The sequence below is a fragment of the Pleurodeles waltl genome, chromosome 4_2 (assembly GCF_031143425.1).
Source record: "Pleurodeles waltl isolate 20211129_DDA chromosome 4_2, aPleWal1.hap1.20221129, whole genome shotgun sequence".
In the NCBI taxonomy this organism is placed as follows: domain Eukaryota; kingdom Metazoa; phylum Chordata; class Amphibia; order Caudata; family Salamandridae; genus Pleurodeles; species Pleurodeles waltl.
The window spans coordinates 1,065,018,865-1,065,033,653 of record NC_090443.1 but is presented as its reverse complement, the minus strand read 5'-3'; the positions used below and the strand labels follow the sequence as shown (position 1 = coordinate 1,065,033,653).

Genomic DNA, 14,789 nt, shown 5'->3' with positions numbered 1-14,789 from the left:
GTATATATTTTGTGTATTTTACTTACCTCCTAAGGGAGTATATCCTCTGAGATACTTTTGGCATATTGTCACTAACTTTATTTTTAGTAACTCTGAGTATTGTGTTTCTCATGATATAGTACCTATATGATATAAGTGGTATAGTAGGAGCTTTGCATGTCTCCTAGTTCAGCCTAAGCTGCTCTGCTATAGCTACATCTAACATCCTAAGCTGCTAGAACCCCTCTAATCTACTAATAAGGGATAACTGGACCTGGCACAAGGTGTAAGTACCACAAGGTACCCACTTTAAGCCAGGCCAGCCTCCTAAGCATCCTCCTCTGCACAGACCCACAGGGGCGCCTCTTTCCATTGGACAGACGGACAGAGCCTCCATCCTCCTGTGCACAGACCCACAGGGGCTCCTCTCTCCCTGGAACAGACAGACAGAGCCTCCATCCCCCTCTGCACAGACCCACAGGGGCTCCTCCTTCCATTGGACAGAGCCTCCATCCCCCTCTGCACAGACCCACAGGGGCTCCTCCTTCCATTGGACAGATGGACAGAGCCTCCATCCCTCTCTGCACAGACCCACAGGGGCTCCTCCTTCCTCTGGACAGATGGACAGAGCCTCCACCCCCCTCTGCACAGACCCACCAGGGCTCCTCCTTCCTCTGGACAGACGGACAGAGCCTCCATCCTCCTCTCCACAGACACACAGGGGCTCCTCCTTCCATTGGACAGACGGACAGAGCCTCCATCCTCCTCTCCACAGACCCGCAGGGGCTCCTCCCTCTCCTAGACAGATAGACAGAGCCTCTACCCCCCTCTGCACAGACCAACAGGGGCTCCTCCCTCCTCTGGACAGACAGACAGAGCCTCCATCCTCCTCTCCACAGACACACAGGGGCTCCTCCTTCCATTGGACAGATGGACAGAGCCTCCATCCTCTTCTGCACAGACCCACAGGGGCGCCTCCCTCCCGTGGACAGATAGACAGAGCCTCCATCCTCCTCTGCACAGACCCACAGGGGCTCCTCCTTCCATTGGAGAGAGGGACAGAGCCTCCATCCTCCTCTGCACAGACCCACAGGGGCTCCTCCTTCCTCTGGGCAGACAGACAGAGCCTCCATCCACCTCTGCACAGACCCACAGGGGCTCCTCCCTCCCCTAGACAGAGCCTCCACCCCCCTCTGCACAGATCCACATGGGCTCCTCCTTCCATTGGACAGACGGACAGAGCCTCCACCCCCCTCTGCACAGACCCACAGGGGCTCCTCCTTCCATTGAACAGACGGTCAGAGCCTCCACCCCCCTCTGGACAGACCCACAGGGGCTCCTCCTTTCTCTGGACAGACGGACAGAGCCTCCATCCTCTTCTACACAGATCCACAGGGGCTCCTCCTTCCATTGGACAGATGGACTGAGCCTCAACCCCCCTCTCCACAGACCCACAGAGGCTCCTCCTTCCATTGGACAGACGCTCCACCCCCCTCTGCACAGACCAACAGGGGCTCCTCCTTTCTCTGGACAGACGGACAGAGCCTCCACCCCCCTCTCCACAGACCCACAGAGGCTCCTCCTTCCATTGGACAGAGGCTCCATGCTCCTCTCCACAGACCGACAAGGGTTCCTCCTTCCTCTGGACAGATGGACAGAGCTTCCATCCTCCTCTGCACAGACCCACAGTGGCTCCTCCTTCCATTGGACAGATGGACAGAGCCTACACCCCCCTCTCCACAGACCCACAGGGGCTCCTCCTTCCATTGGACAGATCGACAGAGGCTCCATGCTCCTCTCCACAGACCCACAGGGGCTCTTCCTTCCTCTGGAAAGACGGACAAAGCCTCCATCCTCCTCTGCACAGACCCACAGGGGCTCCTCCTTCCATTGGACAGAGCCTCCACCCTTCTCTGCACAGACCCACATGGGCTCCTCCCTCCCCTGGACAGACGGACAGAGCCTCCATCCTCCTCTGCATAGACCCACAGGGGCTCCTCCTCCCTCCCCCGAAGGAGGTTGGACACAGAGGAGGAAGAGGCTGGGACCAGCTGCTGGTACTGAATCTGCTCCCATTGACCCAGAAACAGAAATCTCTCGGTGTGACATATTCCATTGAGAACAAGGGTACTCTCATCAGCCTCCACTGCTGCCGCTGCCTCTGGTGACCTTGAAGTGAATCTGTTCATTAGTCACCTACGGAGGGGGACCAGTGGAGCTTTGAGAGAACTAGGGAGATGAGTCCTGGGGTGAGTAGAATGAGGTGGGGTCTGGTGCAGACGTGAGGAGGAGGGCTCAGTGTACAGGGGGGAGAAGAGTGAGGTGGGAGGGGGACAGAGAGGTGAAACACAGGAGGGGAACAGGGAAGCTGCAGAAATAGTTGTGTCTCTGTTGGGAGGACTGAGGACGGTTCTGTGGGGATGGCTGAGGATGGTTACCTGAGAGGGGCACTGAGGATGGTTCTTGGGGGGTAATGCCTTAATCCTTACTCCTGACTATTCGATCCTACTCTGTAATGCACACTCACCTGTAACATGAAGTTACACAGACTTTTACATGCACTCAGTACACTTTTCACACACTTTACATGAGTCACACGCTGAATGGAAATATAGAAACATGTCTGATAAAAGTATATGTTCATACGCAATGCAGGATAAGTAAAGCAGGGTCGGACTGGGACAGAAAATAGGTCCAGGCACCAATATAAAAGTGGCTGACATTAGTGAATCAGATAGCTAGAAAAAGTGGCCCACATTTGCAAATTGGTGTAGCTTTGATCTGGTAAACACATGCTGAATAGGTGTTTTGCAAAGTATGGGAGACTGTGTGTTTGTGCTTTTGCTGCAGGCAATGTTTGTGCTCCCTGGGGGGCTGTTTTAGGCAGGGCTGCTGCAGCTTCCTAAGTTAGTGGCTCTGGCCCTAACACCACATTCTTCCCCATCAGCTAAGAGAGCGAGACGTCAACTTAACTTACTGACCGGCCTTGTTATTATCACTAACCAGTGAAGGATGGACCCAGAGCAGCACCGCCCATGAGGAAATGTCCTCCCTGAGGCAGCAGCAGAACAATCACTGTTCTTCCCACCTTCAACCATACCAGGCGAAGCCAGGTCTCAACAAGCTGCACTTAGAGCAGCATAAGGAAGCAGATGGAAATGAGCTCCTGTAAAAGTTTTGATGAGAATGAGCTCCTGTAAAAGCTTTGATGGAATGAGTTTCTGAAAATGCTTTGATGGACTGAGCTCCAGTGAAAGCTTTGATGGCCATGAGCTTCTGTAAAAGCTTTGATGAGAATGAGCGCCTGTAAAATCCTTGATGGAATGGAGCTCCTGCAAAAGCTTTGATTGAATGAACTCCTGTAGAAGCTTTGATGAACTGAGCTCCTGTAAAAGGTTTGAATGAATGAGGTCCTGTAAAAGCTTCTATAGAACTGAGCTCCTGTAAAATTTTTGATGGGAATGAACTCCTGTAAAAGTTTTGATGGAATGAAGCTCCAGTAAAAGCTTTGATGGCCATGAGCTTCTGTAAAAGCTTTGATGAGAATGAGCGCCTGTAAAATCCTTGATGGAATGGAGTTCCTGTGGAACCTTTGATGAATGAGCTCCTCTGAAAGCTCTGATGAATGAGCTCCTGTGAAAGCTCTGATGAGTGAGCACCTGTGAAAGCTCTGATGAGTGAGCACCTGTGAAAGCTCTGATGAGTGAGCTCCTGTGAAAGCTCTGATGAGTGAGCTCCTGTGAAAGCTCTGATGAGTGAGCTCCTGTGAAAGCTCTGATGAGTGAGCTCCTGTGAAAGCTCTGATGAGTGAGCTCCTGTGAAAGCTCTGATGAGTGAGCTCCTGTGAAAGCTCTGATGAATGAGCTCCTGTGAAAGCTCCGATGAGTGAGCTCCTGTGAAAGCTTTGATGGAGTGAGCTCCTGTGAAAGCTTTGATGGAGTGAGCTCCTGTGAAAGCTCTGATGAGTGAGCTCCTGTGAAAGCTCTGATGAATGAGCTCCTGTGGAACCTTTGATGAATGAGCTCCTCTGAAAGCTCTGATGAATGAGCTCCTGTGAAAGCTTTGATGGAGTGAGCTCCTGTGAAAGCTCTGATGAATGAGCTCCTGTGAAAGCTTTGATGGAGTGAGCTCCTGTAAAAGGTATGATGAATGAGCTCCTGTGAAAGCTCTGATGAATGAGCTCCTGTGAAAGCTCTGATGAGTGAGCTCCTGTGAAAGCTTTGATGGAGTGAGCTCCTGTGAAAGCTTTGATGGAGTGAGCTCCTGTGAAAGCTCTGATGAGTGAGCTCCCAGAGGGAGGTCTCCTGATCACACCTCTGACTGGAGGGTGCAGGATGGTTGGGGCACGCAGGGGGCGCTGAAACACCCCAATGGAGGCAGCTAAAGCGCTGCTGATCGGACTTGTTGGCGCTATACAAAGTGCAGCCGCGGTTATGAGGCCCGGAGACTCCAGTGAAGCTCGCCCAGCGGCCCAGGAAGGGCCACAAGCAGCCACCGCGAGGGCCCAGACAGGGGGGGACACGGCGCGTGCGCGGGGTCACGCACACTCTGGTAACTGCTTCCGGACCCCGCGTGCGCCGGAAGCTACGCACAGATGCTGTAAGAAGCCGGGCCCGGGAGACCGTTCCGTGGCTGCTGGTGCTGCCTCTGCCGCCGCTGACCCGGAAGTGATCCCACTGCCAGGCCAGAGGGGCGGGTCCGAGGCCTGTGAGGGTCTGAGGAGGAGGCGGTACTGGACCTGCTGCTGGTGCTGACTCTGCCGCCGCTGACCCGGAAGTTAAACTCTTCTATTCACTTCCTCGCAGAGCAGGAACTAAGACTTGAGAGGGAGGTGAGTCTGAGGAGGGCAGAGGGAGGGGGCAGGACCCGGTGCACTTTAAGGGGGGGCGGTGAGTCAGAGGAGGGCAGAGGGAGGGGGCAGGACCAGGTGCACTTTAAGGGTGAGGGTAAGTCTGAGGAGGGCAGAGGGAGGGGGCAGGACCTGGTGCACTTTAAGGGGGGGTGAGTCTGAGGAGGGCAGAGGGAGGGAGCAGGACCCGGTGCACTTTAAGGGGGGGTGAGTCTGAGGAGGGCAGAGGGAGGGGGCAGGACCCGGTGCACTTTAAGGGGGGGTGAGTCTGAGGAGGGCAGAGGGAGGGGGCAGGACCAGGTGCACTTTAAGGGGAGGTGAGTCTGAGGAGGGGAGAGGGAGGGGGCAGGACCCGGTGCACTTTAAGGGGAGGAGGTGAGTCTGAGGAGGGCAGAGGGAGGGGGCAGGACCCGGTGCACTTTAAGGGGGGAGGTGAGTCTGAGGAGGGAGGGGGCAGGACCCGGTGCACTTTAAGGGGGGGAGGGTGAGTCTGAGGAGGGCAGAGGGAGGGGGCAGGACCCGGTGCACTTTAAGGGGAGGTGAGTCTGAGGAGGGCAGAGGGAGGGGGCAGGAGCTGGTGCACTTTAAGGGGAGAAGGTGAGTCTGAGGAGGGCAGTGGGAGGGGGCAGGACCCGGTGCACTTTAAGGGGTGGGGTGGGTGAGTCTGAGGAGGGCAGAGGGAGGGGGCAGGACCCGATGCACTTTAAGGGGGGGTGGTGAGTCTGAGGAGGGCAGAGGGAGGGGGCAGGACCCAGTGCACTTTAAGGGGGAGGTGAGTCTGAGGAGGGCAGAGGGAGGGGGCAGGACCCGGTGCACTTTAAGAGGGAGGTGAGTCTGAGGAGGGCAGAGGGAGGGGGCAGGACCCGGTGTACTTTAAGGGGTGGGTGAGTCTGAGGAGGGCAGAGGGGGGGGCAGGACCCGGTGCACTTTAAGGGGGGGCTGAGTCCGAGGAGGGCAGAGAGAGGGGGCACGACCCGGTGCACTTTAAGGGGGCAGTGAAGTCACAGAGCCCAGACTCCCCCTTTTGTTTATATTTTAGACCTACAATGCCTTTCATAATACATCTACAATATACGAGTATTGTGCACTTTTAATGGTTCATATTTTTCTGGTTTATACAAATTAGGGGTTTCCTCTGATCACACTGGCCTTAGTGAGAAAGGAAGGAGTATTTTGACCTAATTGTCCTGTGATGACGTTCTCTTCTCTCTTTTCTTCCCCTCTGCAGACACTTGAGACTTAAACATCATTATATCGGAATGGGGAGAACGCAGGCTCCAGGAAAGAAAGTGAAAGTGCAGTGGTCACCTCAGTCCGTAAGAGCCACACTCCCATCTTCTCCTGTCCATGACGTCTCAGCTTCAAGGTCCCAAAATAATGCTCAGATGGACCTAAAGCTGGAGTCCCTTTCGGAGAACCTGTCCCATATTATCCTCTTATCCATGCTGGAGCAGTTGGAAGCCAAACTGGATGACTTGCAGAATACCCTAAAGGACGTACCGTCTAGAGTCGCTGGGCTTATGGAGCAAATCTGGATTGCAAAGAGTCAATATCCCCTTCCAAATGGTGGGGTGTCTTTGGAGATGGTTTGTCCAATGAGCATTAGAGATTGTGCTGTTAGCCAGTCTCCTGCGACACCTCAGCTGGACAGGCCAGGTGAAGCAAGCATGTGTCTTCAGCCAGTGTTTACTGATAGGCATGTACCAAAACAGGACTGTACGCTCTCCTCTCCAACCGATGTTAAAGTGTCCCCATATGAGCCAAGACTTTATCTACTGCCAGTGTTGCCAGATCGATGTGACCCACTGCAGGGCAGGAGCATGCAACCTGGGTTTCCAGATGTACGAGAGCCGCAGGAGGACCAGTGCATGCAACCTGGGTTTCCTGATGTACACGAGTTGCAGCATGACCAGTGCATGCAACCTGGGTTTCCTGATGGAAATGAACTAAAACAGGATTGTACTGAATCCAGGTGCCCTCAGACAGATCCTTCATTGAGATCACTGGAGGGAAAGCTGTGTCTTCAGCAGGAATTTGCTGATGAGCAGACACCACAGCAAGACCACAGCATACAACCAGCGATCCCCGAAGAGAAGGAGCCAGATGAGCACCTGAAACAAGAGCCATCCCCTTTGTCTGCTAACAGTTGGAACCAGCAACAAAACGTCTGCCCAGGCCCACTATTTGCAGCTGGAGATGAACCACAGCAAGACCACTGTAAAGAACCTGTTTTACCAAATGCAAAGGAACCAGATGAACAAGTGGGGGAAGAGTTGATGTGTTTTGATTGCCAAGATCCACAGGAGAACCAGTGCCTGCAACCTGGGTCACATGATGGAAAGGCACCATGTAAACACTTACAGTCTGGGTTATTGTCCCTTGATATCTTCGGGTCACAACAAACCCAGTGCCTACAGTTAGCATTTCAAGATACTCAACAACACCTGTGCTTGAAACAGGAATTTCCTTGTGCACAGGATCCAAATGTGGACTACGAGCTAGAGTCTCTGCATCAAGAGCTAGAATCAATGCATCCTGAAGCACAGGAACCAAATCAGAACTACAAGGTGGAACCACTACACCCTGTGGAGCAGGATTCATATCAGAACGACAAGCTAGAACCACCCTGTACTGATGCACAAGGTTCATATCAGAACGACAAGCTAGAACCCCCCTATACTGATACACAAGGTTCATATCAGAACGACAAGCTTGAACCACCCTGTACTGATGCACAAGGTTCATATCAGAACGACAAGCTAGAACCACCCTGTACTGATGCACGAGGTTCATATCAGAACGACAAGCTAGAGCCACCCTGTACTGATGCACGAGGTTCATATCAGAACGACAAGCTAGAGCCACTCCGTACTGATGCACGAGGTTCATATCAGAACGACAAGCTAGAACCACCCTGTACTGATGCACAAGGTTCATATCAGAACGAAAAGCTAGAACCACCCTGTACTGATGCACGAGGTTCATATCAGAACGACAAGCTAGAACCACCCTGTACTGATGCACGAGGTGCATATCAGAACGACAAGCTACAACCACCTTGTACTGATGCACAAGGTTCATATCAGAACGACAAGCTACAACCACCCTGTAGTGATGCACAAGGTTCATATCAGAACGACAAGCTACAACCACCCTGTAGTGATGCACAAGGCTCGGATCGGAACTCCGTACTCGAACCACTGCTTCCTGAATCAAAAGATCAGCATCAGAACTACAAGTTAGAACTGCTCTGTTCTGATGAGCGGGGTCCTTCTGTGCCCCCATCATGCCTAGAACTGGATACAAGTACTGCAGATCAGGATGCCCTCACAGTCTCAATTGAGAGGGGAAATACAAAATCACATTTATTGCTGTTTGAAGGCTTCCCAGGTATGTGTTTCAGTATCAACGGACACTCAGAATGCATACTAACTAGCTTCTCAAAATGCATATTGGCAGATTTCAGTAAGTCTCAGAGGAGAGGATTATGGTTTGGTAGAACCCCCTGAGCGATACTGACCCCAGAGTACGAGTACACTGGGTTCAGATGTGTCCCTGCGTTCCCCCTTGTTTCTACACAGCACTGCAGCCTTCCTGTGCAGAAACAGTCCTGATAATGGGACCCTGCATGAGACAAGTAGGACAGTAGCTCTCATCCCTCCTTGTTTATCCCCATTCCAGGCGGAAGTACTGGGAATATCGCTATTCATGGGAGGAATTGCTGGCAGAAATCAAACTTCATTGTCAGATGCAAGTTATGTGATATTCATTGAGAATAGCCAACATGCACAATCTAGAGAGTGAATTGTGTTTCCTGTTGCACAGTTACTTTGGGTAAGACACAGCTGTCGGAAAGTACCATCTTGCCTGACATGTTACCCCCATTTTTCACTGTATATATGTTGTTTTAGTTGTATGTGTCACTGGGACCCTGCCAGCCAGGGCCCCAGTGCTCATAAGTGTGCCTGAATGTGTTACCTGTGTTATGACTAACTGTCTCACTGAGGCTCTGCTAACCAGAACCTCAGTGGTTATGCTCTCTCATTTCTTTCAAATTGTCACTAACAGGCTAGTGACCAATTTTACCAATTTACATTGGCTTACTGGAACACCCTTATAATTCCCTAGTATATGGTACTGAGGTACCCAGGGTATTGGGGTTCCAGGAGATCCCTATGGGCTGCAGCATTTCTTTTGCCACCCATCGGGAGCTCTGACAATTCTTACACAGGCCTGCCACTGCAGCCTGAGTGAAATAATGTCCACGTTATTTCACAGCCATTTACCACTGCACTTAAGTAACTTATAAGTCACCTATATGTCTAACCTTTACTTGGTAAAGGTTAGGTGCAAAGTTACTTCGTGTGAGGGCACCCTGGCACTAGCCAAGGTGCCCCCACATTGTTCAGGGGAAATTCCCCGGACTTTGTGAGTGCTGGGACACCATTACATGCGTGCACTACACATAGGTCACTACCTATGTGTGGCTTCACAATGGTAACTCCGAATATGGCCATGTAACATGTCTATGATCATGGACTTGCCCCCTCTATGCCATCCTGGCATAGTTGGCACAATCCCATGATCCCAGTGGTCTGTAGCACAGATCCTGGTACTGCCAAACTGCCTTTTCAGGGGTTTCACTGCAGCTGCTGCCAACCCCTCAGACAGGTTTCTGCCCTCCTGGTGTCCAGCCAGGCCTGGCCCAGGATGGCAGAACAAAGGAATTCCTCTGAGAGAGGGTGTTACACCCTCTCCCTTTGGAAAATGGTGTGAAGGCAGGGGAGGAGTAGCCTCCCTCAGCCTCTGGAAATGCTTTCATGGGCACAGATGGTGCCCATTTCTGCATAAGCCAGTCTACACCGGTTCAGGGACCCCTTAGCCCTGCTCTGGCGCGAAACTGGACAAAGGAAAGGGGAGTGACCACTCCCCTGACCTGCACCTCCCCTGGGAGGTGTCCAGAGCTCCTCCAGTGTGCTCCAGACCTCTGCCATCTTGGAAACAGAGGTGCTGCTGGCACAATGGACTGCTCTGAATGGCCAGGGCCAGCAGGTGACATCAGAGACTCCTTCTGATAGGCTCCTTCAGGTGTTGCTAGCTTATCCTCTCTCCTAAGTAGCCAAACCCTCTTTTCTGGCTATTTAGGGTCTCTGCTTTGGGGAATTCCTTAGATAACGAATGCAAGAGCTCATCAGAGTTCCTCTGCATCTCTCTCTTCACCTTCTGCCAAGGAATCGACTGCTGACCGCGCTGGAAGCCTGCAAAACTGCAACAAAGACGACTACTGCAACTCTGTAACGCTGATCCTGCCGCCTTCTCGACTGTTTTCTTGGTGGTGCATGCTGTGGGGGTAGTCTGCCTCCTCTCTGCACTAGAAGCTCTGAAGAAATCTCCCGTGGGTCGACGGAATCTTCCCCCTGCAACCGCAGGCACCAAAGAACTGCATTACCGGTACCCTGGGTCTCCTCTCAGCACGACGAGCGAGGTCCCTTGATTCCAGCAACTCTGTCCAAGTGACTCCCACAGTCCAGTGACTCTTCAGTCCAAGTTTGGTGGAGGTAAGTCCTTGCCTCCCCACGCCAGACTGCATTGCAGGGAACCGCGACTTTTGCAGCTACTCCGGCCTCTGTGCACTTCTGGCGGAAATCCTTTGTGTACAGCCAAGCCTGGGTCCACGGCACTCTAACCTGCATTGCACGACTTTCTAAGTTATTCTCCGGCGACGTGGGACTCCTTTGTGCAACTTCGGTTGAGCACCGTTTCACTCTTCTTCGTAGTGCCTGTTCTGGCACTTCTGCGGGTGCTGCCTGCTTTTGAGAGGGCTCCTTGTCTTGCTCGACGCCCCCTCTGTCCCCAGACGCAATTGGCGAACTCCTGGTCCCTCCTGGGCCACAGCAGCATCCAAAAACCCTTACCGCACGATTTGCAGCTAGCAAGGCTTGTTGGCGTTCTTTCTTCAGGAAAACACTTCTGCACGACTCTCCATGGCGTGGGGGATCCATCCTCCAAAGGGGAAGTCTCTAGCCCTTGTCGTTCCTGCAGAATCCTCAGCTTCTACTGTCCAGTAGCAGCTTCTTTGCACCCACAGCTGGCATTTCCTGGGCATCTGCCCATCTCCGACTTACTTGTGACTTTTGGACTTGGTCCCCTTGTTCCACAGGTACCCTCGACTGGAAATCCATTGTTGTTGCATTGCTGGTTTGTGTCTTTCCTGCAGAATTCCCCTAGCACGACTTCTTTGTCCTTTGGGGAACTTTAGTGCACTTTGCACTCACTTTTCAGGGTCTTGGGGTGGGCTATTTTTCGAACCCTTACTATTTTCTAATAGTCCCAGCGACCCTCTACAAGGTCACATAGGTTTGGGGTCCATTCGTGATTCGCATTCCACTTTTGGAGTATATGGTTTGTGTTGCCCCTATCCCTATGTGTCCCCATTGCATCCTATTGTAACTATACATTGTTTGCACTGTTTTCTAAGACTATACTGCATATTTTTGGTATTGTGTACATATATCTTGTGTATATTTGCTATCCTCATACTGAGGGTACACTCTGAGATACTTTGGCATATTGTCATAAAAATAAAGTACCTTTATTTTTAGTATATCTGTGTATTGTGTTTTCTTATGATATTGTGCAAGTGACACTAGTGGTACTGTAGGAGCTTCACTCGTCTCCTAGTTCAGCCTAAGCTGCTCTGCTAAGCTACCATTATCTATCAGCCTATGCTCCTAGACACCCTATACACTAATAAGGGATAACTGGCCCTGGTGCAAGGTGCAAGTACCCCTTGGTACTCACTACAAGCCAGTCCAGCCTCCTACAACAGCCCTGCCCAGTTCCTGATACAAAAATCAAAGTATGTACCCAGCCTCAACAACAGAACAGTGATGTTCTTGCCTCTGCATGGTTCTCCTAGAGTGTACACCACATTTTGAAACTCAGATTTACTAAGTGATTTGTTATGTGTCACCTGTGAGTTCACCCATCCGACTTCTAGCTCAGTCCTAACTGTGTTTTCAATTGCTTTATGGGCAGGACAAACATAGCTTTGATCTTGCTTCAACTGCATCCTACCTTTAGAGAACTCTTTTTACCAATGTAAATGTCATTGCATCATCACTTGTAACATGCTGAGTTAGGGTTTGCATGTCTGTAGTGTGAGTTACAGATTGTGGGTCTAACCATAGCTTGCAAATTTCAGTGGTTTGTCGGCTTTTAGGTCTTAACCATAAATACCATAAATTAATGCACCCTTGTTTTTTAAGTGAATTTCTGAGGTTTATTTTAAAGACCTCTTAAGGTGTTATAACAAAACCAACTATACCTTCATGTTAACCTTTTTCATTGACAATATATTAGGGATAAAGTACCCCCTGCCGTTCATTATAAGGATATTGCAAGTCAACGAGGAGTTCCATAACTATATAGAGGAAGGAGGCCGAAGGCAGAGTTCCTTCATAAGGTTTTTGTCAGGTAGTCACCTGATATTCCTTCAAGAGTGAGCTGGAGTGTGAAGATAGGTCCCCACTCTACCACCTGGCACAATCCACCCAACCTAGAAATAGTCAAGGCAACTCTAGCCCCATGGGGAAGAGGAGAATGGTGAAAGAAAATACTGTTTCTGACTCTAAGCTCCCTGGATTCTGTCTAGCATTCTGTCCAGGAATTTTCGTTCTGCTGCTACGTCCTATGAGACATGGTACTCTGGTTAGTCATATACGTACAGCTATAGTCCCCCTCCCTAAACCCAGAGTGATGTATGGTACCTTTGTGATCTCTCTTCTCACTTGAACCTGCTTTCTCTGTAAGTGTTCTGACAGGGAGTGCGTATATTGACAGAAACTCTGGAAGTGGAAAACCTTGAGAAAGATAGACAGGAGTGGTTATTTTACACTGACACAGATATGCGAATATTTGTACCACTTAATTGGGCAAGTGTAGGAAAGTACCATCTTGCCTGGCATGTTACCCCCATTTGTTCACTGTATATATGTTGTTTTAGTTGTATGTGTCACTGGGACCCTGGTAACCCAGGGCCCCAGTGCTCATAAGAGTGCCTGAATGTGTTACCTGTGTAGTGACTAACTGTCTCACTGAGGCTCTGCTAATCAGAACCTCAGTGGTTATGCTCTCTCATTTCTTTCCAAATTGTCACTAACAGGCTAGTGACCATTTTTACCAATTTACATTGGCTTACTGGAACACCCTTATAATTCCCTAGTATATGGTACTGAGGTACCCAGGGTATTGGGGTTCCAGGAGATCCCTATGGGCTGCAGCATTTCTTTTGCCACCCATAGGGAGCTCTGACAATTCTTACACAGGCCTGCCACTGCAGCCTGAGTGAAATAACGTCCACGTTATTTCACAGCCATTTTACACTGCACTTAAGTAACTTATAAGTCACCTATATGTCTAACCTTTACCTGGTAAAGGTTAGGTGCAAAGTTACTTAGTGTGAGGGCATCCTGGCACTAGCCAAGGTGCCCCCACATTGTTCAGAGCCAATTCCCTGAACTTTGTGAGTGCGGGGACACCATTACACGCGTGCACTACATATAGGTCACTACCTATATGTAGCTTCACAATGGTAACTCCGAATATGGCCATGTAACATGTCTATGATCATGGAATTGCCCCCTCTATGCCATCCTGGCATAGTTGGCACAATCCCATGATCCCAGTGGTCTGTAGCACAGACCCTGGTACTGCCAAACTGCCCTTCCTGGGGTTTCACTGCAGCTGCTGCTGCTGCCAACCCCTCAGACAGGCATCTGCCCTCCTGGGGTCCAGCCAGGCCTGGCCCAGGATGGCAGAACAAAGAACTTCCTCTGAGAGAGGGTGTGACACCCTCTCCCTTTGGAAAATGGTGTGAAGGCAGGGGAGGAGTAGCCTCCCCCAGCCTCTGGAAATGCTTTGTTGGGCACAGAGGTGCCCAATTCTACATAAGCCAGTCTACACCGGTTCAGGGGACCCCTTAGCCCTGCTCTGGCGCGAAACTGGACAAAGGAAAGGGGAGTGACCACTCCCCTGACCTGCACCTCCCCTGGGAGGTGTCCAGAGCTCCTCCAGTGTGCTCCAGACCTCTGCCATCTTGGAAACAGACGTGCTGCTGGCACACTGGACTGCTCTGAGTGGCCAGTGCCACCAGGTGACGTCAGAGACTCCTTGTGATAGGCTCCTTCAGGTGTTAGTAGCCTATCCTCTCTCCTAGGTAGCCAAACCCTCTTTTCTGGCTATTTAGGGTCTCTGTCTCTGGGGAAACTTTAGATAACGAATGCAAGAGCTCAGCCGAGTTCCTCTGCATCTCTCTCTTCACCTTCTGATAAGGAATCGACTGCTGACTGCGCTGGAAGCCTGCAAACCTGCAACATAGTAGCAAAGACGACTACTGCAACTCTGTAACGCTGATCCTGCCGCCTTCTCGACTGTTTTCCTGTCTGTGCATGCTGTGGGGGTAGTCCGCCTCCTCTCTGCACCAGAAGCTCCGAAGAAATCTCCCGTGGGTCGACGGAATCTTCCCCCTGCAACCGCAGGCACCAAAAAGCTGCATTACCGGTCCCTTGGGTCTCCTCTCAGCACGACGAGCGAGGTCCCTCGAATCCAGCGACTCTGTCCAAGTGACCCCCACAGTCCAGTGACTCTTCAGTCCAAGTTTGGTGGAGGTAAGTCCTTGCCTCACCTCGCTGGGCTGCATTGCTGGGAACCGCGACTTTTGCAGCTACTCCGGCCCCTGTGCACTTCCGGCGGAAATCCTTTGTGCACAGCCAAGCCTGGGTCCACGGCACTCTAACCTGCATTGCACGACTTTCTAAGTTGGTCTCCGGCGACGTGGGACTCCTTTGTGCGACTTCGGGTGAGCACCGTTTCACGCATCCTCGTAGTGCCTGTTTCTGGCACTTCTCCGGGTGCTACCTGCTGCTGAGAGGGCTCCTTGTCTTGCTCGACGTCCCCTCTC

At 51.4% G+C, this 14,789-nt stretch overlaps 1 protein-coding gene across 1 annotated transcript in view; it reads left to right on the top strand.

The window, feature by feature from the left end:
• The first annotated feature begins 4,711 nt into the window (after positions 1-4,711).
• The window catches only part of LOC138293764 (uncharacterized), a 113,117-nt gene continuing 103,039 nt past the window's right edge, over positions 4,712-14,789 (top strand). Inside the window, 2 exon segments of the mRNA XM_069233106.1 lie at positions 4,712-4,810; positions 6,057-8,218. Of these exon segments, the coding sequence (XP_069089207.1) occupies positions 6,088-8,218 (2,131 nt within the window). The 5' untranslated portion in view covers positions 4,712-4,810; positions 6,057-6,087.